The sequence below is a fragment of the Eptatretus burgeri genome, chromosome 8 (genome assembly GCF_056783735.1).
Source record: "Eptatretus burgeri isolate ZD-2024b chromosome 8, Ebu_testis_v1, whole genome shotgun sequence".
Lineage (NCBI taxonomy): Eukaryota > Metazoa > Chordata > Myxini > Myxiniformes > Myxinidae > Eptatretus > Eptatretus burgeri.
In genome coordinates, this window is record NC_140968.1 from 66,552,625 (window position 1) to 66,579,436 (window position 26,812).

General features: G+C 45.6%; 2 protein-coding genes across 4 annotated transcripts in view; one reads left to right on the forward strand and one right to left on the reverse strand.

Annotated features, from left to right (window-relative positions):
* The window catches only part of ADAM22 (ADAM metallopeptidase domain 22), a 148,235-nt gene extending 145,268 nt beyond the window's left edge, over nt 1-2,967 (reverse strand). Inside the window, exon 1 of the mRNA XM_085892382.1 lies at nt 2,392-2,967. The gene's annotated coding sequence lies outside the window, so the exon portion shown is untranslated. The remainder of the gene's footprint in view (nt 1-2,391) is intronic.
* Nucleotides 1-26,812, forward strand: part of COPS3 (COP9 signalosome subunit 3) — a 134,836-nt gene that overhangs the window by 26,443 nt on the left and 81,581 nt on the right. For 2 of the 3 annotated variants that reach the window (XM_085892386.1, XM_085892387.1), the window contains exons 1-2: nt 3,188-3,471; nt 23,197-23,326. In XM_085892386.1, coding sequence (XP_085748512.1) covers nt 3,330-3,471; nt 23,197-23,326 — 272 coding nt within the window. In that variant the 5' untranslated portion in view covers nt 3,188-3,329. Of the gene's footprint in view, nt 1-3,187; nt 3,472-23,196; nt 23,327-26,812 lie in introns of those variants that run through there. The other variant, XM_085892388.1, reaches the window with a different exon arrangement.

Here is a 26,812-nt window from a genome sequence, read left to right on the forward strand (position 1 = left end):
CCCCTGCTATCATGCTCATGAAATGACCAGACGGCCAGAGCAGGAATAATCCATTGGTGGACGAATTGAAGTCATCCACATAAACCCGGAGTACAATCATGTGAGATCTCCTGATGGCTGGGAGACCACTGTCTCATTCCGTCATTTGGCACCTCATGGTGATGTTCCCCCTGTGCACTTGACGTATAAAGGTATAATACTATTAAATATATTAGTACGTGCCCGTACATGCGTGGCTGTACATGCGTGGACGTACGTGCAAAAAAAACAAAACAAAAAAAAACTATTAAATATACTAGTGTGCGCCGGTACATGCGTGGCCGTACGTGCAAAAAAAAAAAAACTTTCAAACTGCGTGCCAGAAACAACAACCACACAGGCCGTTCCTTCGCTCTTGCATGCCCGTACGTGCGTGGCTGTACGTGCGTGGCCGTACATGCGTGCCCGTACAAAAAAAAACTTTCAAACAACTGCACAGGCCGTTCCTTCGCTCTCATAAACGACGACTGGATTGGGGCATTGTGTTTATCTATAAATGCGCATAAGAAATCGAGAAATTATTATAATACAGGAAGTCATCACTATCCGGAAGTCCGTACGTTGTAACCCGTAATGGGGAACGCGCTCTAACTTGGCGATAACTTGGGAACCACTTGTCTGATTAATTTCAAACCTTGAAAAGGCAAACAAACAGATTGCTGGAATTATAGATGGAAGACAGATACTGTGGGTGCAAAACGCCAAGCAACATGGCCTGTCATTGGTAAAGGCCCTGTCACACCTTGATGTTTTAGCCAGTGTATGGCAAGGTATCAAAATGTGTGTAAAACGCTGGCGTACGCTGAACTACTGAAGTTTTTTTTTTTTCCAGTTTTGGACTTATTCATAACGAGATGGACGTATGCATAACATATTAGTAATGTACACAGAACGTTTCAATAACATATAGATAACATATCAACGAATGCTGAGCGTGTTGTCGGCGTTCACAACCTTTGACCAACGATAGTCTAACTTATGCATATCGCGCAGCAGCGTATCACCGACGATCACGTGGTGTAGCCTATTAAAAGGCTGCGGCTTGACGATTCAAATCATAACCGCACTAGACATCCAAGTGTCAAGCTGCTGTCATACCTTGACGTTTTAGTCAGCGTATGCCGACGTATGAAAAATTTGCCGAATACGCTGGCACACGTCGAATACGTTATGGGAAAGTTTTGTGTACGTTAAGAGCATGCTGAAGCACGCTGGCATACGTCGTAGTACGCCGAGTATGTTGACAAATTTTCAGCATGTTGAAAAATTTGACGTATGCCAGCGTATGACACACGTTCCGCATATGCTGTCCATAAGTTGTAGGCATGTTACGCGATCGTTGACACACGTTGACACGTTACTTGTAAGTTACTCATAAGTCGAAACACGTCGAGGTAATGTTTCGCGTCAGTGTTCCAGACTCCCTGTTTTTTTTTTTTTCTCCGGTATGACGGTGATGTTGACACTTGAATTTCTAGTGGGGTTATGATTTAAATCGTTGAGCGGCAACCTATTAATTATATTATATTATAACCGCACTAGAAATCGAAGTGTCAACATCACCATCATACCGAAGAATAAAAAACAAGAAAAAAAAAAAAAAACAGGGAGTCTGGAACACTGACGCTAAACATTACCTCGACGTTTTTCGACTTATGAGTAACTTACAAGTAACGTGTGTCGACGTGTGTCAACGATCGCGTAAAGTGCCTACAACTTACGGCCAGCGTATGTGGAACGTGTGAGTCATACGCTGGTATACGTTGAAAAATTTCAAGCATGTTAAAATTTGTCGACGACCTCCGCGTATTACGACGTATGCCAACGTTCTACGACGTATGCCAGCGTGCTCTTAACATATACAAAACTTACCCATAACGTATTCGATGTGTGCCAGCGTTTTAGACAAATTTTTCATACGTCGGCATACGCTGGCTAAATCATCAAGGTGTGACAGGGCCTTAACTGAGGATCTCTTCCCCATCACCATGCCTATGCAGCAACGTGTCCTGTTATTGGTTTGTTCAATAAATGGCCATAACTTGGGAACCACTTGTCCGATTAATATCAAACCTTGAAAAGGCACATACTCAGGTCCCCAGCAATATACCTGTCAAGTTTCAATTAGATTGGACCAGTGGTTGTTGAGAAACAGCGGGCGGGGACACACACACACACACACACACACACACACACACACACACACACACACACACACACACACACACACACACACACACACACACACACTGGGCCCAATACTGGCTGGGTACCACCAACTAACCCGATACTGGAGAATACCGAGATGCTTTCCTAAACGTTTTCAATTTCATCTGAAGACACTATATTCACCTCGAGGTGTTCAGTTTCCAAGCAGCAAGTTAGCGATTGCCAAGCCAGCCGTCCCTTATCAAACGGTTTCGAATTGAGCCGCTTGACGAGCGCTCAACAGAAAGCTTGGTCGCTGAACACACCACTGTGCAAAGGAATTCTCGCCAACAGATGCACAATCACCAGCCCGTCGATCCGAGCGCACCAGAAGTTCTTCCCGAACGTCTTGGAGTCTTTAGTTTAATTTTAAATGCGGGGCGAATATGACGTGAATGTCATGCGATTCAGTGAAAGGAAACACAAAAGAAGCTCCGCATAAGTTGATCAATTAAATCGTTTTATAAACAATTGTCCTCACGAAACCGTGAGGTGAAAACTCGTCGAGGCTTCATCATGGTGTCCTGAGTTGACTAGGCTAATTAACCACAAAGAAACCGGAAGAATTCTCATATTTTCGACGCACGTCACGTTAAGGTGTATAGAGCAGCTTAATAGGTGCTTCCACGGCATGGCATTTAAATTACAAAATACATAATGAAAAGAATGATAACATCGTAGCAAAACGTATATTAATTAACACGAATAATATTAACAGTAATAATCCTGTATGTGTGGAGGACATTTGGCCTTTAGTGCTTGACTTGAATTAATCAAGTAAATTTATCATTGTACTTATTTTCGACGTACCTCATCTAATTTAACATGCTCATAATACATTTTAATATTAACTTGTAACAATAATCGTCAGGTATAAATTGTAAGAATGGTTTGAGAAAAAAAAATTTTTTGTACACCGTATGTAAAACCGATTCGGTTACACCGTTCAGAAAGAACAAAAAAACGAAACGATCATTCCTTAACGTAAAACGTTCATGTTCACGAAAAATAAACAATCTCAGACAAAACATTAAAACAAATCGCAACGGAAGTTGACATGGAAGCAGACTTAATAAACGACAATGGTGTCAGAAAACAAGAAAAGTAAAAGGCAACCAGTTAATCATGCAGCCAATGGAAGCGGCGCTGTGGAGCCTGTCGCCGCCATCATGGCGTCCGCGTTGGAGCAGTTTGTGAGCAGCGTCCGACAGCTTTCCTCTCAGGGTGAGCCTGAATTAGTCATCTGTATGTTGTTTTTACTGCAGGTTTTTATTTTTTTTGTGCAGATGGCGTCCAACGTGGTGTTATTTTAGGGTGAGCATGTTGTCCATGTGAGACGAGTGTAGATTTTTCCGAGACGTGAGGCGAAAATCTAGTCGAGGAAATCTTCACTTTCAATGCACCCAGCTGATTTTTATGTTTCCCTTTTGTTAATTTTTATTTTTTTTACCTCACCTGGAACATAGTTCAGGTGAGCTGTTAGCATCGCGTGGTGTCAGTCAGTCAGTCATTATGTCCGCAGAGCCAGATTTAACTTTCACATCCCCCTTGTAACAATAATCTTTATTATTGTTAAAAAACCTCTGACTATGATGTCAGTAACCTCTGACTGACTATGAAAACGTAACCTCTGACTATGATGTCAGTCAGTATGTCCGCAGAGCCAGATTTAACTTTCACAACCCCTGGGACATTTGAGTAGTCGAGGCCTCCTCCTCCTCCTCCTCCCCTCCCCCTCCCCTCCCCCTCCTCCTCCCTCTCCCCCTCCTCCTCCTCCTCCCTTGGAATGTAGTGGGAAGAGAGAGGGAAAAAAAAACCACAAAAGCATTACTGTGTGTAGATCAATAAACATTTCACTGTCACACTTGTTTGTTTTTATGTCTCCGCACCAAGGGTGCCGGAGGGCATTGTGTTTCCGGGTTGTCCGTCCGGATTTTCGTTTACGCGATAACTCAAGAAGCAAGTTGTAGAATTTCATCAAACTAAGTAAAAAGGTAAAGTAAGACAGGGCAAGTAAGAGATTAGATTTTGGGCCAGATGTGTTGGTGTAGTGGCTTGGGATCCAAAAGGTCCTGAGTTCAAGCCTGTTGGCCGCTTGAATTAATACACACCAGGAGGTTGACTCAGCCTGTCATCCTTCCGAGGTTGGCGTAGTGAGTACCAGTGTACTGGGCCGGTGTATGCCCCGGTTAGAATAGGTGTACCATATCCCTGTGTCGTAAGAGGCGACCAGGGTTGCGTCAGGAAGGGCATCCGGCGTAAAACCTGTGCCAAATCATTATGCGGTTCATAACTGATGATCCGCTGTGGTGACCCCTAACGGGAGCAGCCGAAAAAAGATTTTGGGCCAGATGTGATAAAGGTCAAGGTCAAACTGAAATTTTACTGTTTACGCCCTAACTCAAGAAATATTGGACAGAATTTCATCAAGCTTGGTACAAAGGTAAAGTTGGACAAGGCAATTAACTGACTAGATTTTGGGCCACATATGATAAAGGTCAAGGGTCAAATATGTCAATACTCAAGTGTTTGTGCGGGAGAGCGGCGGCATACCCGTCGACCGCGCAGTCAAATTGCTCTCGTTTTAAACTGAAGATGAATTAAAAGTGAAAATATTATAAAATTAAAAGGGCACTCAGGAGAGCGCATACGTACCTCCACCAAGCTGAACCAGTTTACGTTTTCTATCCCACTGATGGGCCAGATCTGCATCCGGACCTTAACCAAATTTAATCGGCTTGTTCTTGTTACCGAACCAACCTGCCCACCAAGTTTCGTCCGAATCCGTCCACAACTTTTTCAGATATTTTGTTCACAAACAAACAGACAGGGGTGAAAACGTAATCTCCGTCAAACTTCGGTGGTTGGAGGTAATTATCAGTTCAAGCTTAATTCAGTTATATATCGAATTGATAAAGTGATTATGATTATGATGGAACGTTGACACAAATTTATCAAAAACTCGATGGGGAAAGCCTGAATTGCCAGCCTTACATAGCAGATGTGACCCCATATACCACCTCCTCCTGCTGTAATAAATCCCTTGCTTATTGTTCCACATACCTTTCCTCACCCTTGCTATAAATAAACTTGCTTATTATTGTAAACGTATGCAATTTGCAGCATCTTTTCCTACATTGGTCCAGTGTAGTCTGCACGTAGCTTTAGTCGGGAAGTTCTACCCCACATGATTTGCTCTTGTTAAGGCCTAAATCACATTTGCTCTACGGCGGCCGTATGCCCTCTGAATTGACGGAAACGTGCGGCGGCCGCAGAGTTTCTGCGGTGGCCTCGGTGGCCCTACGCCGTTTGGCTATATTTTACAGGTCGTAAGGTCGCCGTGGAATTATAACGCAGAGTTATAACTTTTTTCATCTCTACGTTCGCCATAGCAATTCGACAAGCCGAAAAAAATAACTGGTAAAAAATAAAAATAAAAATTAACCAATTCGTTACCGTCCGTCTGGCCGCATGTTCGTCTTTGGGCGCCATGCGGTCGCCTTGCGGGCGCCTTGAGGCTACCTTGCGTCTGCCTTAAATTATATGGCCGACGCAGGGCCCCTTAAGGTCACCGTGCGACATCAAATCAAAGACCGTGCGGCAACCCCACGTTTTCGGTCTCCACAATTTCTAAGACCTATGGCCTAAGTCACATTTGCTCTACGGCGGCCGTACGCCCTCTGAATTGACAGAAACGTGCGGTGGCCGCAGAGTTTCTGAGGTGGCCTCGGAGTGGCCCTACGCCGTATGGCTATATTTTACAGGCCGTAAGGTCGCCGTGGAATTATAACGCGGAGTTATAACTTTTTCCATTTCAACATTCGCCGTAGCAATTCGACAAGCCGAAAAAAAAATAAAATAAAAAAATAAAAATTCACCCATTCGTTACCGTCCGTCTCACCGCAGGTTCGCCTTCGGGCCCCCCTGCGGGCACCTTGCATCTGCCTTAAATTCTATGGCCACCGCAGGAATGCCCTAAGGTCACCGTGCGATATCAAATCAAAGACCGTACGGCAACCCCACGTTTTCGGTCTCCACAATTTATAAATACGTCGTGCAGCTCCCTCAAAAATAAAAACATGTGACTGCTACATTGTGTGACTGTGGAAATACTGCGGCCGCCGTATAATTGCTCGTGGCCGTAGATTTTGGAGACCCCACGGCCGCCGTGGCAAATGTGACTTCGGTCTAAATACGCCGTGCGGCTCCCCGAAAAATAAAAACATATGTGACTGCTACATTATGTGACCGTGGAAATACTGCGGCCGCCGTATAATTGCTAGTGGCTGTAGATTTTGAAGACCCCACGGCCGCCGTGGCAAATGTGCCCTAGGCCAAACCAGCGCACACTCACTGTATCGCTTGGCATTTATCCGGGTGTGCACTGAGGGCATGAAACTCGCTTGGTGTGGCTGTCCAAAGCTAAGCTACCCACGAGAAGTAGTGATACCTTGCCAAGATTGGCAGTGCCAATCGGCGTTTGTAGTTGCTTAACGACCCACCCATGGAGTTATCTGTGGCTGGTGGCTTCAGGACCGGGAGTTTGGGAGGAACTCGAGTGCTTCCCCTCATGGCGAACCTCCAACCGTAAATATATGTGTATAGTCAATCGTCGAATTAATCGATATACCTAAGTATTCGCGTGGGCAGCCTACCGAGATACCGTACCTCAGTGAGGCCTGCTTGGACACGAACCGCTTAAGCGGTTCGTTCCATTCTGGGATAACCGAGCGGTGTATTATCGCGAGACCTCGCTGGACCCAATTCTTTTATCGGCTATTAAAAAGCCCGCTATTATTCCGAAAGCAAGATAGCAGTTCAATTGGGGAAAGAGGACACAACGAACGGGTTAACATTCACACAAGGACATTTATTTATAATGCACACGTAAACAGGGATAAGCAGTCATGCAATGAATGGGGGAAGGGGACAAGACACGAGCAAGGTAAAAGCACTACAAGCATCTATGACTTCGTTTTTCAAACCCGGGGGCGTGACCCCAAGTGGGGTCGCCGAGCAAATTTCGTGGGGCCGCAGACGTCCGCTTGCAGTGAAAAAATATTGTCTATTTTCGATCGGTGTTCGCTTTTACGGGATGTAATATAAACGGTTCGTTCAAAGTATGGGAACCGGTGCAACATGACGCTTGGAATGGGATCTAGCCGATGCGCGGGCTCACTGAAGGGCGGTTCATTTTGGCGGGAAATTAGTGGTTTGATCCACAGCCTCTCAGACTCTGACTCTATCATTAACGTCTATTCACGTCAACTCGAGACCTTATTTGTGATGGCAGCACCGGCCACCAGCAAATCTCGAACGTTCTTACCAGGATAAATTTCTGGACCTTGGATTTTACTACGTGTTGGATAAAAGTGGGGCACAGAGGCCTCAGTGTGTGATTTGTTTCAAAGTGCTTTCTCCGGAGTCTATGAAACAAAATAAGTTGCAGAGGCATTTGACTACAAAACATGCGCCTTGTCAGGATAAGGCGAGAGTGTTCTTTGAGAGGAAACTTCTTGCACTCAAGAATACGCATCTTGACAGAGAGGGTACATGCCAATAGACCAATTCTCGGGCATTAGAGGCCTCGTATCGAGTGTTGCTCCATGTTGCCAAGACTAAAAAGCCTCACTCCATTGCGGAAGAACTCGTGCTGCCATGTGCAAAGGACATGGTATTGGGGAGGAAGCGGCGAAGAAACTGGCAGTTATACTCCTCTCTGACAACACCATCCAACGCAGAATTTAAGATACCAGTACGTGCCCGTTAAAAAATATATATTAAAAAAATATTCAAACCGCGACCAAGAAACAACAACCACACAGGCCGTTCCATCGCTCTGGCGTGCCCGTACGTGCGTGGCCCGGAAGTTCGCATATCGCAGTCACGATTATTCGCAATTTAGTTTTAATGGCCAATCAGTCAATTAGCACCAACGAATTTTGCCTTTTCGCAATGTCATCGCAAGGAAAAATACAAAGAAAAGAGAAGAGAAAAAAAATTACTTCCTGCTTCGGAGCATAGCAGCTCACTCTGATGTTACCGAAATTTATGCACCGTCTAATATGAAAACGATCATAACTTGGGGCATTGTGTTTATCTATAAATGCGCATAAGAAATCGAGAAATTATTAGAATACACAGTCATCACTCTCCGGAAGTCCGTACGTTGTAACCCGTAATGGGGAACGCGGCTGAGGTTCCCTTCCCCCGTCGGTCACGCCCACGCAGCAACGTGTCTTGTCATTGGTTGGTAAATAAATGGCCATAACTTGAAGCACTTGTCCGATTAATATCAAACCTTGAAAAGGCACATCCTCGGGTCCCCAGCAATATATCTGGCAAGTTTCAATTTGATCGGACCAGTGGTTGTCGAGAAACAGCGGTCACAGACACACACACACACACACACACACACAGATTGCTGGAATTATAGATAGATGAGTCTGGACGTAACAGCTCAGGTCGTACAGAAGATCAAGGAATCGCCCTTGCACACCATACAGTTGGACGAGTCCACTGATATCGCATCGTACGTGCAACTCATCGTCTGGGTCCACTTCATCAAGGCTGATAACTTTGTCGATGAGCCTCTGCTCATCAAACCATTGGAGGCCACCACCAAAGGCAAGGACATTTTTGGGAAAGTAGAGCAGTTTTATCGTGACCATGATCTGGACTTCGGAAAGTTGCTCGGTTCTACAACAGACGGCGCGCCAGCAATGTTAGTAGGGCGTTCTGGATTCAAGGCTAAATTGCTTGAAATGGCTCCTCAGACCTCCATGGTATACTGCATGATTCACCGAGAAGCGCTCGCCTCTCGTACTTTGCCAGAAACCTTGCAGAGCGTGCAGAGAAGTCGTAAAAATGGTGAATCACATCAAATCGAGCGCCCTCAACACTAGGTTATTCAGGCTATTCTGCCAGGAGATGGACGCCGACCATAAGAATTTACTATTCCACACTGAAGTCAGATGTTTATCTCGAGGAAACCTTCTTCTGCACGTTTACGAACTCAAAGATGAACTGAAGGAGTTCCTACGCACACAAGGGAAAATGGCATGGGTAGTGTTGCTTGAGTCGGACTCTTGGCTGTCAGAACTGTGCTATCTCGTTGACATCTTTGAACATCTCAATGTCCTCAACTGCTCCCTCCAAGGCAAAGACGCCAACCTCATGATTTTTCACGACAAAATAAGCGGATTTCTGGCGACTCTAAAATTACTGGCAGACAAAGCAGCTGTTAAGCGCTTCAGCCTTTTCCCCCCGTCTGGTGGAGCATCTAACGACCTGCCAGTACGATGATACTGAGCTCGACAGTCTTTCTGGGGAGATAGCACGTCACCTTCGGTCGCTCATTGAACAGTTTGAGCACTATTTCCCTGAGCTGGATGTGCAGTCCTTTTCTGTGGTTCGGGACCCTTTCACGGCTCCACTGGACTCGATTGCTGATGAAGATGTGCAGCACAGGAAGAGCTTGTACAGCTCCAGCAGGATTCAGGAGCGCAGGCTCTTGCGCGGACGAATTCGTTGTCGACATTCTGGTGCAAAATGCTGCCGTCGTACCCGACCCTGTCACAGCGCGCCATTAAGGTTCTCATGCCATATCCTTCATCATACTTTTGTGAGCAGTCGTTCTCCACCATGGTGGTGATTAAAACAAAGTACAGAAATTGCCTAGAAATGGAGCATGATATGATCCTGGCATTGTCATCTACTTCTCCACGAATAGAGAAGTTTGTTTCTGAAAAACAGGCTCATCCTTCTCACTGATATATCTAAGTGTCATTCGGACTAAACTTCTGAAACATTTAACTGTACTATTTGGATACTGTCGGCCATTCTCCGTTTACTCGTCTATGAAAACATGACGATGGTGAATAAAGTGAACAGTAAATGTTCTTGTGTCATATGAAATCTTATCTTGTATATTGTTGCGAATTCGCGCCCGCCGGCGTGCGACCGGCCACGTAACTCGAATCGCGACACGTCGTCCACCGGACGGACAATTCAGTCGTGACCCTCCGGGAACTATCGCCCGGAGCCAGTCACGGGTGGGGGTTTAACCTCGCCACGATCGTGCCAATTGCCCACCCGCGCAGGATAGGGTTGCTCGCCAAATTCGACCTACCTAAGTACCTGCGCGAGTGGTCGACCGGGCGATCGTACCACGCCACAGGCCGACCCCGGACACGAACCGCTTAAGCGGTTCGTTCCATATTACAGGGATAACCGAGCAGAGTTATCGTCGGCCTTGACGGTTCCGATTAATTACCGGGCGTTTTAAACCCACTATCAATCCCTTACGTGATGCAAGATGGAGGTTCAATAAAAAGAAAAGACGAAGCGAAACGGGAAAACAGTTCAAAAAGCCGCACTTTATTGCGCGACACACGGAAGCACGTATATTACAGCAAAAGAAAAATGCACATAAAACGAAAGAAACGAAAGCAAGGACACAATGCACAGCTACAACCGACTATAATTATTATTTACACGAGCACAGGAACACTTATACGATTCTACTTGGCAGACTGGCGCGACACACACACATTTACACAAAAATCCCAAAAGAAAAGGAAGTCAAAACTTCCCTGGGCGCGTCGAGTCCTTCTCCCGCGCGTAGCTCGCGTCGTCCGCCCGACAGCTCGGACGGGGCTCTTGGGGGAACGGACGGGGCTCGTTCGGCGCTACTTCCCGCGCTCGTGCACGGGGTCCCAGGGCCCGCGTGAGGATCGCCGAACAGGGCAGGAACCACGAGCTCGCGACCCGAACCAGAAGGCTCACTTCGAACTCCACACAACTCCGAACCGACCGAGCAAAAAACCCCCGAACCAACTCGTTCATCCCTTTTGTAGGGGCTGGCTCAGCCCATTCGCCCCACCCTGTTTTCGGCTCCACCCTCCTTCATGAAGGTTCTCGAAAAGGGGCGTTCCCTCACCCCGACCGCCTCATGCTGTTCATCCACCAATCGCCGGCGAGCTGCCCTTCCCCCTTCCTTCACACCAAGGGCGGGGAAAAATGGCGGGAAAAGCCCGCAAGCATCGTTGGTGGTTTTTGTTCTTCCGCGGAGATCGTGACCGCACGGTGCTTATTGAATGGCGAGTGGCGAAGATGTGGTGGAGGTGGCGTGGTTGTAGTGTGGTTGGCGTGGTTGTTGAGATGCTGTTTGTTTGAAATAAAAGATAGAACAGAAAAATGGCTCACTCAAAGCGTCGCAGCCCGGATGGATCACAAATATTCCCTCTATACAACGGGTTTGGGCGAACTACACATGGACTAATTGATATATCTCACCTGAGGAGTTTTTATGGTGTAATGGGAATTTCCACAACCGTAACAATATTATGAATTGGGTTTTGCATCTTTTGGGTCGCGCGATGTCGAGAGGTTCTGAAATTGGGTCGCCACTAAAAAAAGTTTGAAAACCACTGGTCTATGATTATTATTTACAAGCACTTACACAGTTCTACTTGCGGGACATGGCGCCACAACATTCACACAAATAAAAGCAAACAAAGACCCCCTCAAAGGCAAGGGAGTCAGACTGGACCCGTAGGCCTTTATGTCCAGGGAGCCTGGTTGACCGAAGGGACTCCCAGAGGCCGCCGCAGGTTACCTCAACCCTCGTGGTGACTTGGTTGGGCGACCCTCGATGGACCCTCTCAAGCACCTCCACCGACTGACTGCTCCACCCAGACCGAGACCTCCTTCAACCGACCAACAACCAACTCCCTTCGCTTATCGACTCGGTTCTCTCCACGCAGCCCTCTATGCTGCATCCAGCGCGCCCTTTTATTCCCAACGCTCCCGCCCCTCCCCTCGTGGCTCGCGGGGGAAGAAGAATCTGCTGCCCTGGATCCAAGGGGGTGGGGCGCCGGGCCCATTTTTCACCCAAAAACAGGCCCCCACCCTACATCACCTTTGACCCCTGGTTCAATCTGCCCTTCCCCCGTCCCGAAGCGCAGGAAAGCAGAAGGGAAAATCCCATGCGTGGTGTTGGAGCTCCTTCTTCTTTCTCCATGGGAGAGACAGTTTTGGATGCGGAGAGGGTTGTAGCCTTGTTGTGGAGAAGGTGATTGGTGGTGTGGTTGAGTTGGTCGTGGTTGTTGTAATGGTGGCGTGGTTGGCGTTGTGTGGTGGTCATGAGGGTGGTGTGGTTGGGTGCTTGTAAAAAAGGTGGTTGGTGGTGTGGTTGGTCCAAAATAACGATAGCGAAAGAACAACGGCTAACTCAAAGATAACAGCCCTGTCCATACGAATATTTCCCATTAAACAACGGTGGGGAAATCTATCTGAACACACACTTAGCGATATAACTGAACTAAGGACCTTTATGGTGTTCTGCGAATTTCCACGGCCGTGACTATATATATATATATATATATATATATATATATATATATATATATATATATATATATATATATATATATATATATATATATATATATATATATATATATATATATATATATATATACACACACACACACACACACACACACACACACACACACACACACACACACACACACACACACACACACACACACACGCATTTAAAGGCCATTTTCCCCGCTAAAGCGGGGGTTAGCCCCTTTACCCTGTTTTCTGCATCTCCCCTTCTTAATCCCCTTGCCCACATTTCCTCTTCCACCACATTTAGCCAAGTTTTTCTCGGTCTTCCCCGTCCCCTACTTCCGACTACACTCATTTCCAACACTCCTCTCACCCAGTCACTTTCATCCGTCCTCAACACATGACCCAACCATCTCAACCTGTTTCTCTTCACAACCTCCATCACAGACTCTATTCCCATCATCTTCCGCAAGTCATCATTTGTCTTCCTCTCTCTCAACGATACTCCACACATCCACCGAACCATTCGCATTTCCACCCTTTCCAGCCTTTGTTGCTGCTCCATGTTCAGTACCCATGTCTCACTCCCATAAATCATCGTGCTCCTCACACATGAAGCATACACCTTTCCCTTCAGCTTCAACGACACTCCCCTCTTTGTCAGCACGCCACTCAGTTCCCGAAACTTCTTCCATGCACATCTCACTCTAGCAACCGTCGAAGAGTCTGATCCACCTTCTCCATTCAGCATGTCTCCGAGATAGCAAAATGTTTTCACCCCTTCCAGCTTCACACCATCTCTAAGATCCAACTCAACAATTCCTTCATCTGCTGCTCCCTTGATGCACACCTTACACTTGAATGTAGCTGCCACACTGGTTAATGACCCTCTCACCCCACTACATTTTCGATGAACCCATTCAGCACACATTGTACACTGAATGGAGTTCACTCCGACACCCTTCCTGCACACAGCACATGGCCATTTCCCAGTCCTTTCCACCTCATCACATGCTTTACCACTTGCCTTCACCTTTGTCTTTCCGATATTCACCTTTAAACCTTTTTCCTCCATACATTCCTTCCACTTGTTCATCTTCTCCTTCAGTCCATCCATACTCTCTGCAATCAACACCAGATCATCTGCATACAGCAGCTCCCACGGTAAACCCTCCTTTACCCTCCGAGCCAGCACCTCCATCACAACTACAAATAGAAGTGGACTTAGTACCGACCCCTGGTGCACTCCTACCCTCACCTCAAACTCACCACTGTTCCCATCCTTCGTCCTTACAGCTGTGCGTGCTCTCTCGTACATGGCCATCACTACTCTGATCAACCATTCCTCCACTCCTAACTTCCTCAATGCCCATGCCATTACTTCGCGTGGAACCCTATCAAATGCTTTCTCCAGATCAACAAACCCAAAAAACAACTTCTTCCTCTTCTCCATGTACTTCTCCTGCAACTGCCTTACAATAAAAATTGCATCTGTCGTTCCTCTTCCTGGCAGAAATCCAAACTGCATTTCGTCAATCTTTACCTTCTTCCTTATCCTCTTCGTCAATCTTTACCTTCTTCCTTATCCTCTTCTCCAACACCCTTTCCAATACCTTCATTCCATGCTCCAATAACTTTATTGCTCTATAGGAGCCACAGTCCAGAGGGTCACCTTTCCCCTTGTACAGAGGGAGGAGGGTACTCAGTTCCCAATCCACTGGAATGCGGCCTTCTTTCACCACCAGATTACAGATCTGTCATTCTCTTCACACCCCAACTTCCCGCTGCCTTCAACATATCTCCCACAACTCCCGTCGGCCCTCCTGCTTTTCTACCTTCATTGCTCTTATAGCTTCCTCAACTTCCTTCTCAGTTATCTTCTCTGCTGGTCCTAAAACTGGGTTACTCTCGATGTTTCTATCCCATTCATTTTCTACATTCAACAGCCTTTCCATATATCTCTTCCATCTTCCTTTAATTCCATCTGAATCCACAACAATTTGTCCCACTTCATCCTTCAAGCAACTCACCCCCGTCACATCAAATCTCTCTCGCTATCTGCTTTGCGATCCTGAATACCGCTCTCTTACCCTCCTCCGAATCCAAGCGTTCTCCAAACATTTTCCAATGGGCCTCCTGCACCTTTGCAACCTCTTTCTTTGCAGCCTTCTTGGCTTCCTTATAACTTTCATGTGCAGCCTCTTCTTCCACCGTATCCTTTGCCTTTTGCCATTCCTTGAACTTCTTCCTCTTCTCTTCAATCGTCTTTCCAACTTCATCATCCCACCACCATGTTTCCGAGTGCCTCGGTGGTCCTTTTGTCCATCCACATACCTCACCAACGGCTCCCAATAGACTATCTTTCATTGACATCCAACCACTTTCAAGCTCAACCACATCATCTTCAACCATACTCAGCCTCTCTCTTAATGCTTCCTTCACTGTCGCCTCTTTCAACCTCCACACCTTCATCCTCAGTTGGTACTTCACCCGCCGAATTCTCCGCGCACCTTTCACCCTTGTATCGCAGACAACCAGGTGTTGCTGCGAAACAGTCTCCTCCCCTGGGATCACCTTTGTGTCCCGGAGGTTTCCCCTATCTCGCTGACGCACCATCAGGTAGTCAATGGTTGTCGTCAACCCACCTGACGTGTATGTAATAAGCTTATTATTCGCTTTCTGGAATTGAGTATTACAGAGCAACAAATCAGCTCCATCAGCAAACTCCAAGATCCTTTCACCTTCTCCATTTCTCACACCATATCCATAACCCCCATGGACTCCCTCAAAACCGTCTGTACTCCTTCCCACATGTCCATTCAAGTCTCCTCCAACCACAACAACTTCCTCATCTTTCACATTTTCCATCAACTTCTCCATCGCACACCAGAACATGTTCTTCTATTCATCGCTTCGACCGACCTGCGGGGCATATCCCGAGATGACGTTCACCAAGAGATTTCCGATCACAATTCTCACCATCATCAACCTTTCACTCACTCTAGTCACACACTACACTGTCTACAAACTCCTCAGAAAACATTACACCAACACCATGCACGCCTTCCGGGCACCCTTGCCACATAAACTTGTACTTCTGCCCCTGCCTTCCCTTCACCATTCTCACACCACTTCCCTTCCACCGTGTCTCCTGCACACAACATATGTCCACTCTTCTTCTGACCAATGTTTCAACCACTTCTCCAGATCTCCCTGTCATTGTCCCTACATTCCATGTACCAAACCTCAGAAACCGATCTCCACGTGGGGCATCAGACGATTGGTCATCATAAATGGAAAAATTTCCTCCCTTGCTTCGATCGGGTTCCCCACCTTGAGTTTTAACGAGAGGGGGTGAGGACCCCCACGGGGTACTTCGGGCTGTACCCTGCCCATCAGTTGTACTCATCATAGTTTCCTTTTGAGGCGATGTTTTTATGGTGGGATGTCCTTCCTGACGCCAACCCTTTTAGTCGCCTTTTACGACACGCAGGGATACGGTGTACCTATTCTGACCGGGGTACACACCGGGAATATATATATATATATATATATATATATATATATATATATATATATATATATATATATATATATATATATATATATATATATATATATATTGTTACGAATTCGCACCCACCGGTGTGCGATGGACCGCGTTTCCCTAATAGCAGCCGTGTCACCCACCGGACGGACAATTCAGTCGTCACCTTCCGGAACAACGCCAGAACCCTGTCATGCTTGGGTCTTCAACCCCACCACGGCCTAACCAATTTTCTACTCGTGCAAAATAGGGTCAATCGCCGAATATCGATATACCTAAGTACCTGCACGGGTAGACAACCTGGAGACCGTACATCGACGCAGGTCGGCTTGGACACGAACCGCTCAAGCAGTCCGTTCCGTTCTTCAGTGATAACCGAGCGGGTATTATCGCCCGACCTCGCCGGATCCAATTCTATTCAACGGGTATTTAAAACCCAACTAATATTCCGAGATGCAATCTGGCGTTCCAATGGGGGGAAAGACACGACGAATGGGTTACATTTAGACCAGCACGTTTATTATTTTCACACATGCACATATACAGCCATGCAATCAATGCAGGTATTCAAGAACACGTATACAGGCAAACAATCATGCACGGGACGGGGACAAAGACACGAGCAAGGTGAAAGCACTACGACCATCTATCAGCAATTATCTAGTCACTTAACAGTTTTTACTTACAGGACACGGCGCCACCAACATTCATTCAAAAGAAAGGAAAAGGCCACCCTCAAAGACGAGGGCGCCAGACAGGGTCCGTAGACCTTTATGGCGTGGAGCCTGGATGACCGAACGGACCCCACGAGACAGATACAATGGCCGGTGGTTGCTTGATATTTTTACATGCTCGCACTGGTTGTGTTCTAACCCTCACAATCTTTCTTAGAATCGCTAAGGGGACGTATTGTTTGATTCTATCAGCCAATCTTAGTGGACACCGTGTCCACATAATGCATGCGGGAGGGCAGGGCGCAATGGCTGATAGACGGAGGCATGGGGAAGCACAGCACAGGGTGAGTTTATACTCAAACCCCACAACAAATACACGGATGCAGTGACTTAAAATTAACACATTTAATGAAAATAAACAAATATTTACAAAGGACAATAATTCAAAAGGTTAAGATAACAATGAAATACATACATCCTAAAGTTGAGGTGCCTCTCCACACAGACTTAAATACAAACAAAGGGGAAAACAAAATAAAAATAAAACCCTTCCTTTCAACTATTCTTGTACTTAGCTTGGCCCAGAGCTGGTCTTTGTGGAACTTGGAATCAAGGCGCTTCTATTCGCAAGTGCAGACGTGCGCAACAAAATGGTGCTTCTCGTAGTGGGACAAACGCATGCCAGGCAATCCACGAGCGGCACTCCACACCAAAGCTCAGAGACCCAGTACAATGGCTTCGTGCACTGATCGTCCTCACCGACCCAACCAAGAGCCAAAGGCCAGCGTCTTTTATCACCACACGAGCCGAATGGCCTCAACACGAATACAAGGGTCGTGTCGTTCTCCGCGGCGTGCACTCACCCTCCGCTCTCGCCTCTTCAAAATCCACAACCCCCTTCATCTTTGATCACGGCTCTCCAAAGTGCGCCAGTCAACCTTTCTTTCGATCACACCTATATATCCTTCGCCTCTGGGGCGTGGCCCGCCCGCATAAAACCCAGGAAGGCGGGGCCCCCACCCGGCCAGCCTCTGTCGTCACGCCCATCAATCACAAGCCTCGGGGGCGTGACTTCGCCTGTTGTCACCATTTGAAGGCGTGGCTTTCTGTCTGCTGGTAGTGGTTGTTTTAGGGACGTGTTCCCTTCCTTTATTGCCGATCTTGAAATATAAAAACAAAGGGAACTTGAGGGGGAACACTCGGTAGAGTGCAAAACCTCCGCCGCCAATACTGCTGGGTCACTTAAGTGAACCTGATATCCTATTCATTGTAGGTAAAAACGGATCAGACAGCTGAACCACGATTGAATAAACTAAACTCGATCGATGCGCATGTAGAAATGGCAAAAAAAAAAATCAATTTTTTTGAAAAAAAAGGTGCAAAATTTGTTTGTTTTTTTCTCTCACAAAATTTTTTTTGGGGGTTGGAAATCACTTAAAACATGTAGAAATGCAAAAATAAAATTTAAATATTTTTCAAATAAAATCCATTTTTTGAAAAAAGTTGCAAAATTTTTTTTTTCTCTAACAAATTTATTTATTTTTTTGGGTTGGAAATCACTTAAAACGTAGAAATGCAAAAACAAAAATTCTAAATATTTTTTCAAAATGGCTGCCATAGCGGCCATATTGGACTTTGGACCAAGTCCAACATCTAATGGCATGATCCTTGGACCATACCTAATCCCCCCACCATGTTTCGTCAAAGTCCGTCCAGGAGTTTTTCCGTAATACTGTTCACAAACAAACAAGCAAGCAGTCATACACTGGTACTTGTGAAATCGTCAACTTGACCTCTGACCTTGTCTAATAAAAGCTGTCCCTAGAGAAGGTAGCGATGCAAACCAGAGGTTTCTACGATGATTCTGTACCAAACCATCAAAATCGTAACGTCGACCGAAGCAAAAAATCTCCATTTCTCCACGCAATTATTTAATATTATTTTATCAAAGTCACAAAACCGTAATATTCGGCCATCCACCAAACAACCTTTACATAATCTGACAGCTTAGCGAGTCAGGCATGCGACGATGACCTTTATTGGGATAAAAAAAATGACTTTTAAACACCATCTTTATCGAAAACACCGTTAGCGCACGCGCGCAAAATCTTTACGTGACTCAACGACGCGTCTGCTTGAGCGCGCTGCACCATGTGACGAGCCGTGATGCGGCGAGTGAAATATTTTTTATACAATCTTAAAACGTCTCCAAAACATCCGATTTTTACCAGAATTTAGACAACTGAGTGTTAAGCGTCCTAAGCGATCGCAAAAACAGAAGACAAAATTAAAATCCAAGTTGAAACGATCTCGTAACATCGACTGAAGCAAAAATACTCCATTTTTCCACATGAATTTACGGAATTATGTTTGACCTCACTGTGACCTTGACCTTTGACCGATTTTTGACCAAAATCTAATCAGCGCTAGCCATCACCCTCCTGAATCACGTGGTGTAATTTGACATTGGTAGCTTCTTCCATTCTCGAGTTATCGTGCCTACACACACACACACACACACACACACACACACACACACACACACACACACACACACACACACACACACACACACACACACACACACACACACACACACACACACACACACACACACACACACACACACACACACACACACACACACACACACACACACACACACACACACACACACACACACACACACACACACACACGACGGAAGTCATCAATATACTTACGAAATCTAAAGATTTCGTAAGTAACAAACAAACAGGGGTGAAAACAGTAATCTCCGTCCATCTTCGATGGCGGAGGTTAAAAATCACAGAGGGGCGATTCCATACTGGGAAGCTTATTCTTAAACCCTAGCTAAATAACAAAACACCACCCCCTTGTGTGGTGACACAACACTTAAGCTCACAGGTTCCCTACTTAGGGGAGGGGAGGCAGAGAGGATGGAGGTAAGGGAGGAGCGGGGAGAGGAAGGAGGGTGAAGTGAGGAGTGGGTGAAAAAGGGGAGAAGAGCAAGGAAGGAGGGTGGAGGTACAGAGAGCAATGCCTCATGAAATGTTCCGATACACTGCGGGAGGGAGGAGTGCGAGACAGAGAGCGACAGACAAACATAGAGATAGAGATAGAGATAGAGATAGAGATTGGTTGGAGGTTGGTTGGAGGAAAGTGCTGCATTTTATTCGGAGGGGGGAGTGAGGAGGGGCACAGACAGACAGACAGAGAAAGTGGGGGGAGGGTGGGGGAAGGAGGAAAGAAAAGAGATAGGTGAGGGGTGGAGATGGCATAAGCAAAGAGAGTGAGAAATTATTCTTAATGACCAAACACAATTAAACAAACAAGCAGTCATAGACTGGTACTTACGAAATCATCAACTTGACCTCTGACCTTGTCTAATAAAAGCTCTCTGGAGAAGGTAGCGACGCAAACCAGAAGTTTCTACGATGATTCTGTACCAAACCATCAAAAATCGAATGTTTTGGATGTTTGACCACACTGTGACCTTGACCTTTGACCGATTTTGACCAAAATCTAATCAGCGCAAGCCATCACCCTCCTGAATCGCGTGGTATAAGTTGACATTGGTCGCTTCTTCCGTTCTCGAGTTATCTGTACCAAACCATCAAAAATCGAATATTTGACCTCACTGTGACTTTGACCAAAATATAATCAGCACGAGCAATCACCGTCCTGAATCACGTGGTGTAATTTGACATTGGTAGCTTCTTCCATTCTCGAGTTATCGTGCCTACAAACAAACAAACAAACAAACAAACAGAAACGGAAGTCATCAATATACTTACGAAATCTTTAGATTTCGGAAGTAACAAACAAACAGAAATGGAAGTCATCAATATACTTACGAAATCTTTAGATTTGTGGATGTGGATGCTGTGGATGAAATCTTTAGATTTCGTAAGTCATCAATAAATCTCATGTCAACAGCTGTAAACATGACGACACAACAGTGTTTGTAATGTTAACCACAGGCTCATCTGCAAATACTTTGATATCCCAGTTCAAGAACATTTGTGGGAACATTAAACAAAAGTATGGACTGAAAACATGGGAGTACTGCTCACGCACAAACTAATGATCCCATCTGAGCATGAACATCGAAAACAAAGCATTGCAACCAGATATCATGCTGAGGTACAAAAAAGAGAGAGAAAGGCATTGCTCAGTGAGGTGTTAATACCAGTGATTTTGGACTAAACGATGCAGAAATCAAGAAAATGACCAAATACCAAGACCTCAAGAATGTAGTGAAAAAGATCCTGGAAGCTGAAGAATGCCAAAGTTGTCTGAGTGATAGTTGGACCTGATAGAGTGATAGATGAAGAACCTCACAGAGATATTATAAACCATCCCTGGGAATATTATTACAAATGAACGACAGTTGGAGGCTGTCCGGGACTCAGTGACGATCCTGAAGAGAGCCCTCAGCACAAAACTTTGAGAACAGAAACCTTCACAGCTTGTTCCATGAATCGTGACCCCTTTCGGAAATATTGGTGGATAATTTGAGCCCACCCTGGGAGGCCTCCATTCCACATTCTGAAACTCGCATATGAAGATACCAATCAACGACACACACACACACACACACACACACACACACACACACACACACACACACACACACACACACACACACACACACACACACACACACACACACACACACACACACACACACACACACACACACACACACACACACACACACACACACACACACACACACACACACACACACACACACGTGCCATATGCCATTGTGGTAATACAGTTTATGTACACACACACATCAAGTAAATACAAACGACAAACACAAAGATTTACCTTTAAACAGCGTTCATTGAAAGATGATTTAAAGTGGGTAATTAGCGAAATTCAATTAAAAAATGTGTCAGCCACAAAACACAAAATGTTGATCTATACTCTATGCCTTCACAGCTTAAACAAACATGGCGAACACCTGGTCGGATGGACCTTATTGATTTTTAATATGCATTAATGTCGAAGTGAGAGGTGGATTACAAATGGAGATCTCACAAAGCGATCCTTGCACATTTTCAGTGGATAAGATGCCTACCGAGGCACCCACCGCACGGCACAGCAGAACCCAACAAAGGTGAAAACGTACGTCGAATCAATGTGAGATTGAAAACACGTGTACTTTTTCCCGAAACGAACAACCAAGCAGCTTGGAGAGCACTCGCCAAGTGGCTTAAGCATTCAAGCAAGCATTCCAATGAAACAGCTCACTTGGCACGCAATTGACAATCACTGAACCGTCATATTAAACCTTCCAGAGATGCCCGAAATGTGACATGTCTGAATTGGACAAATGAACACTTTTCTTAGAGTCGGAACTGCTTGTAAGTTCGATTCTGGAGCTTAAATTTTGTAATTTGTTTTAGTTTAAGAGATACTACTGGCGAACACATATGTGGAAATGAAATGTAACAACAAACGCTGATGTCTCCGAGCGTTTATAAGCATTGCAATGTAGCTGATGAACAGCTTGTTCCAAGTTGCGGCCTGTTCCAAGTCAAGGTAAGAGTGAGCAGGTCAAAAAACATGGCTGCTTCAGTCCCCAGCAAGGTTACCCAGGAAACGCCTTAAGATCCCAGACAGCGATGTGGCTGAGGATCGCCTGATGAAGGATGTAATTAAATAAGGCTGTTAATTATCTTCAAAGGGGGGTGTTTTAATTAACCCAAACACCCAATTTTTAACTCTTGCACTTCCTTGGAGTCTTCTTGGTATGCATGCAAAGTTTCAAGCTGTTAGGTTTTATAGTTTTGGAGTTATGGAGGAGACACACACACACTGACACACTTCACTTTAATAATTTTCATATCCGGATACAGATCTTCACCGCAATTGAATCGATTCTTCCTTGTCACACACACACTTGTCCACCAAGTTTCGGCCCAATCGGTCCATAACGTTTTGAGATATCCTGCTCACAGACAGACAGGGGTGAAAACATAACCTCTGTCCACCTTCGGTGGAGGAGGTAAGAAACTTTCCATTCAATTTGCAGAAATGAAAACTCTTCCTGTATTTAATTTTCCAAAATGAGAACTTTGGTACTTTTTTATTTTCACGTATTTCAATTGTTGCTCCTGCTTCGTCATCTCATCATCAATACGTTTCAGTCACTTTGAACAATACTATTAATTTTCTTCTTATTAGTTTGACATTTATTTCATGCTTTCATCACCACCCTGCTGTGAGCTTTCTCTTATTTTTTGCTTGGAGCATTTCTTATCCTTAAAATTATTCTACTTTATGTTGCTTGTCGGTTTTCATTATTGATGGAAGATTATATGTGTATTTAAATTTTTTTTTTTTTGGCAGGTCAAATGACCCAGCTCTGTGATCTCATCAACAAGAGTGTGGAGCTGCTGGCTAAGCATGTCTCACACCTGGATACAGTTTTAGGCGCCCTTGATGTGCAGGAACATTCCCTGGGTGTGCTTGCTGTAATGTGAGTCCTCAATCTGCTGTCAACATTTTATTGCTGAATTTATCTGAGATTGTGCACTTACACTATCTTACCTTCAAGTCATGGGGCACGTAATGTTATTAACACCACGTAGCAAGTCTCCCACCCCCTCCCCCCCCCGCCCCCACCCAGAAGTGGAGAGTTCAGACTTCTGCTGAAATCAAAATATGTGAAATGGAGTCAAGTTCATGAGAAAGTTCAAACCGAGATTTGAACCCACTCCCATTCGATCTCCTGGTGCCCAAAATTACAGGACGAGATTTGTGGGAGCCCCATCCATCCATCCATTGAAACCATACTCTGTACAGAGCATCGGTGCTGCCGAAGCAGTCACCTGGTCGATTGAGCACAATCCTGGATGGGTCGCCACTCCGACGCAGGATACTCGAATGGCTCAATCATCCCAGCAAGCTGGTACTCATTTTGTCAACCCAACCTGGTGTTAATTCAACAGAAAGCAGGATTTGAATCAGGACCCTAGAATCCCAAGCCCATCACCCAAATTATGAAGTCAACACCAGGCATGATCCTGCGACCATTGAGTGGAAGGGCTGTATCTGGTTTGAGAGCAATCAGTTGGGAAATAAAAGATGTGTAGGGCTCCTAAAATTCATGGAGCCCATGTGTAATGGGGGAACATCGCGTGAAATGTACCATCACAGATACTTGGACCAAGGACGTTCATATGTCTAACTCAGGGCGCAAGAATGTGCTAAGCACCATTCAGGGTCGTGTCGATGGACCTGGCGCTCCATTCAATTACGTCCCCATTGGATGTTCGGCGCACATTCACGTCCGGAGAGAGGCAACCAAATACACCAGTGCCCTTTTAAGTACGGAGCTCCGAGATCTGTAGTGTGGATAAGACTGGAGCTGAATGGCGGCATTTTCACGGCTGTGCCCGTGCATGGGCGGAGCCGGTACTGGGGTAATAGTGCATACACCAATGGGGGTGCTGGGAAACTCAATGACCTGTTTTGATCCACATGTAGACTCCTCCCTCACCAAAAGATTATAAAAAGCTGTGCGTTTCACAAAGAAAGGCTTGTGGTTCACGTGATTCAGATTGGCTTGGTTGCGAGAGGCGGAACGAAGCTGTGGAGCGAGGGAAACTGAGTTCGGGGAGCAGAGTGCTGGGCAAGTGAGAGATCGTGGCGCCAAACCGAGCACAGTCATATGGCCAAGCCAATCGCACCAACATTTACAGATTTTCCTTGCACCTCCTTCGGCTATCTTTTCACATGTTCTTTCTCTTAATTTCCGTCTCGTCTGCTGTGGATGCATTATCATGAAGGAGCAATCATCAATTACTTGGGCAAATCCGAAACGCTTGTCCCCTTCAGGATGGCCCCACAGATATGCACCTTTTGCAGTTTCCTCCTTGCACCTCATTTGCACTTCACTGCATCCTCACTCACAACTCCTCAGACCACGCACCTTAGACATCATCACTATTCCTCCTGTATCCCCCTCTTCAGTGACTGGGCTGTGCGGGTTCGTCTATCCCGCTTGAGGAAACTGAGGTCGCAACCACCTCGTTTTCTCTTGCTAATCTACCCTTCCTCGGAATATTTCCAATGGTGCCTGAAGTGTTAGTGTGAAAATAACACTGCAGAAGAAATTAGATTGGTATAGCTTTGCCCTGTGTCTTCTTTTGTATATGACTATATATTTTGCCACACCTCACCAATCCTTGCTTGGCCCTGCTGTACATATTTCATATTTTCACTGTAAATTAAACCCATTGATTGCTTGTACCACATTCTTTTCCTCACCCTTTCTGAAAATAAATTGCTTGCTATTGTAATGTACTCAGCTTGTAGCGTCTTTTCCTCCATTGGTGTAGTGTTAGCCGGGAAGTTATACCCAACATGATTTGCTCTTGTTAGCCAGCGCACGCTCACTTTAGTGCACAGTCAGATTACTGCCAAGCGATGAGGGGATGAGCCCCCCTTGATGCTGTCGTCCAATGGAAAAGGGAACACAAGAAGTACTGGGGACCCTGCCAAGATTGGTGCTACCAATTGGTGTTTGTGGTTGATTAGCAACCCGCCGAATTGTGGAGTTATCCACGGCTGGTAGCCTCAGGATCGGGCGATCGGGAGGAACTTGAGCGCTTGCCCTCGTGGCGAAACTCATACCTCGAACCTTGGGCCGAAGCAATATTATATACCACAAACACATATGATTACCTTTTGAAACAGTCACTACTGCTATTTAACACAAAACTGAAAGGGAGGAAACCTACAGACCATCGAGTAGAAGGGCTGTATCAGGTTTCAGAGCAACCAGTTGATAAATAAGGGATGAGTAGGGATCTGAAGTTTTGGGGGTTAACCCCTCCTGCCCCCCCGTGAGCCCTCATGATCAGAAATCGAAAAATTGAAGCCCGAATGACTGTGCGGGCTACTGTCTTGAATTCATGTATCAAGTTTCAGAACAATCAGCTGGGTGATAATGGAGGAGTTGCAAAAATGGGGATTCAAAGTTTCAGGGGGTAACTCCCCCTCCCCCTCCCCAATGATGCAAAATCCAAAAATCGAAGCCTGAGCGATTGTGTGGGCTTCTGTCTTTTATTCATATATCAAGTTTCAGAATGACCATCCAAGTGATAAGGGAGGAGTAGCAAAAAGTTAATGGACGGGCATCTAGACATCACAACTCAATTTATAGATTCATCTCTTCGAGAATCAAGATGAGATGACCTTAAAATGAATTGATCATTCAAAGTCTTTATTGTTGAAATTTTGGCCCTTTGTGAAAGAACAGTTTAGTTGTTCTTCAATTGCTGATGCCCCACAGTGCCATCTGTATCAGGAGTTAATATTTTTGTATAATGAATTAACATGTAATTGCTATACCCTTTTAATCCCCCTTTCCTTACTTTTATGGTGAATGTTACTGCAGGGCAATTTAATTAACAGTCTGTGATTGGCATTCCGTGTGCATCAACTGATTGCTGGTTTGCATCATTGCTGAGAGCACACCTGTCTCTGTTATCATCTGAGCTCAATTGTTTGAACATCAGTATTGCAGCACTCTCTGAGGTTCGGAGACCGGATTGTGGCGAGATCATGATGGGTGGTTACACCTACTATTGGTCTGGTCACTCTGATGGTTACCAGCTACAGCAACCCAAGGAGTTGCTGTAGCTGTGTCTAATAAGCTGACTCCAATGATAATTGAGGTAACGCCGGTCAATGAGCGTATTATGAGACGAAGGATTTGTCACTCGTTGGGTGTCATTTCCCTGGTTTCTCGACATGCTCCGACTGAGGTGAGTAATCTCACCGTGAAGGACACATTCTATACCACACTCGAGTAAGGTTGATTAGTGCCCCAGGTGCGATACACTTCTCCTCTTGGGGGGATTTCAATGCATTGACTGGAATACATAGAGATGGTTTTGAGACATGTGTTGGTCTCCATAGGTCTAGACCTGTGAACCAGAATAGCACTAAGTTCCTT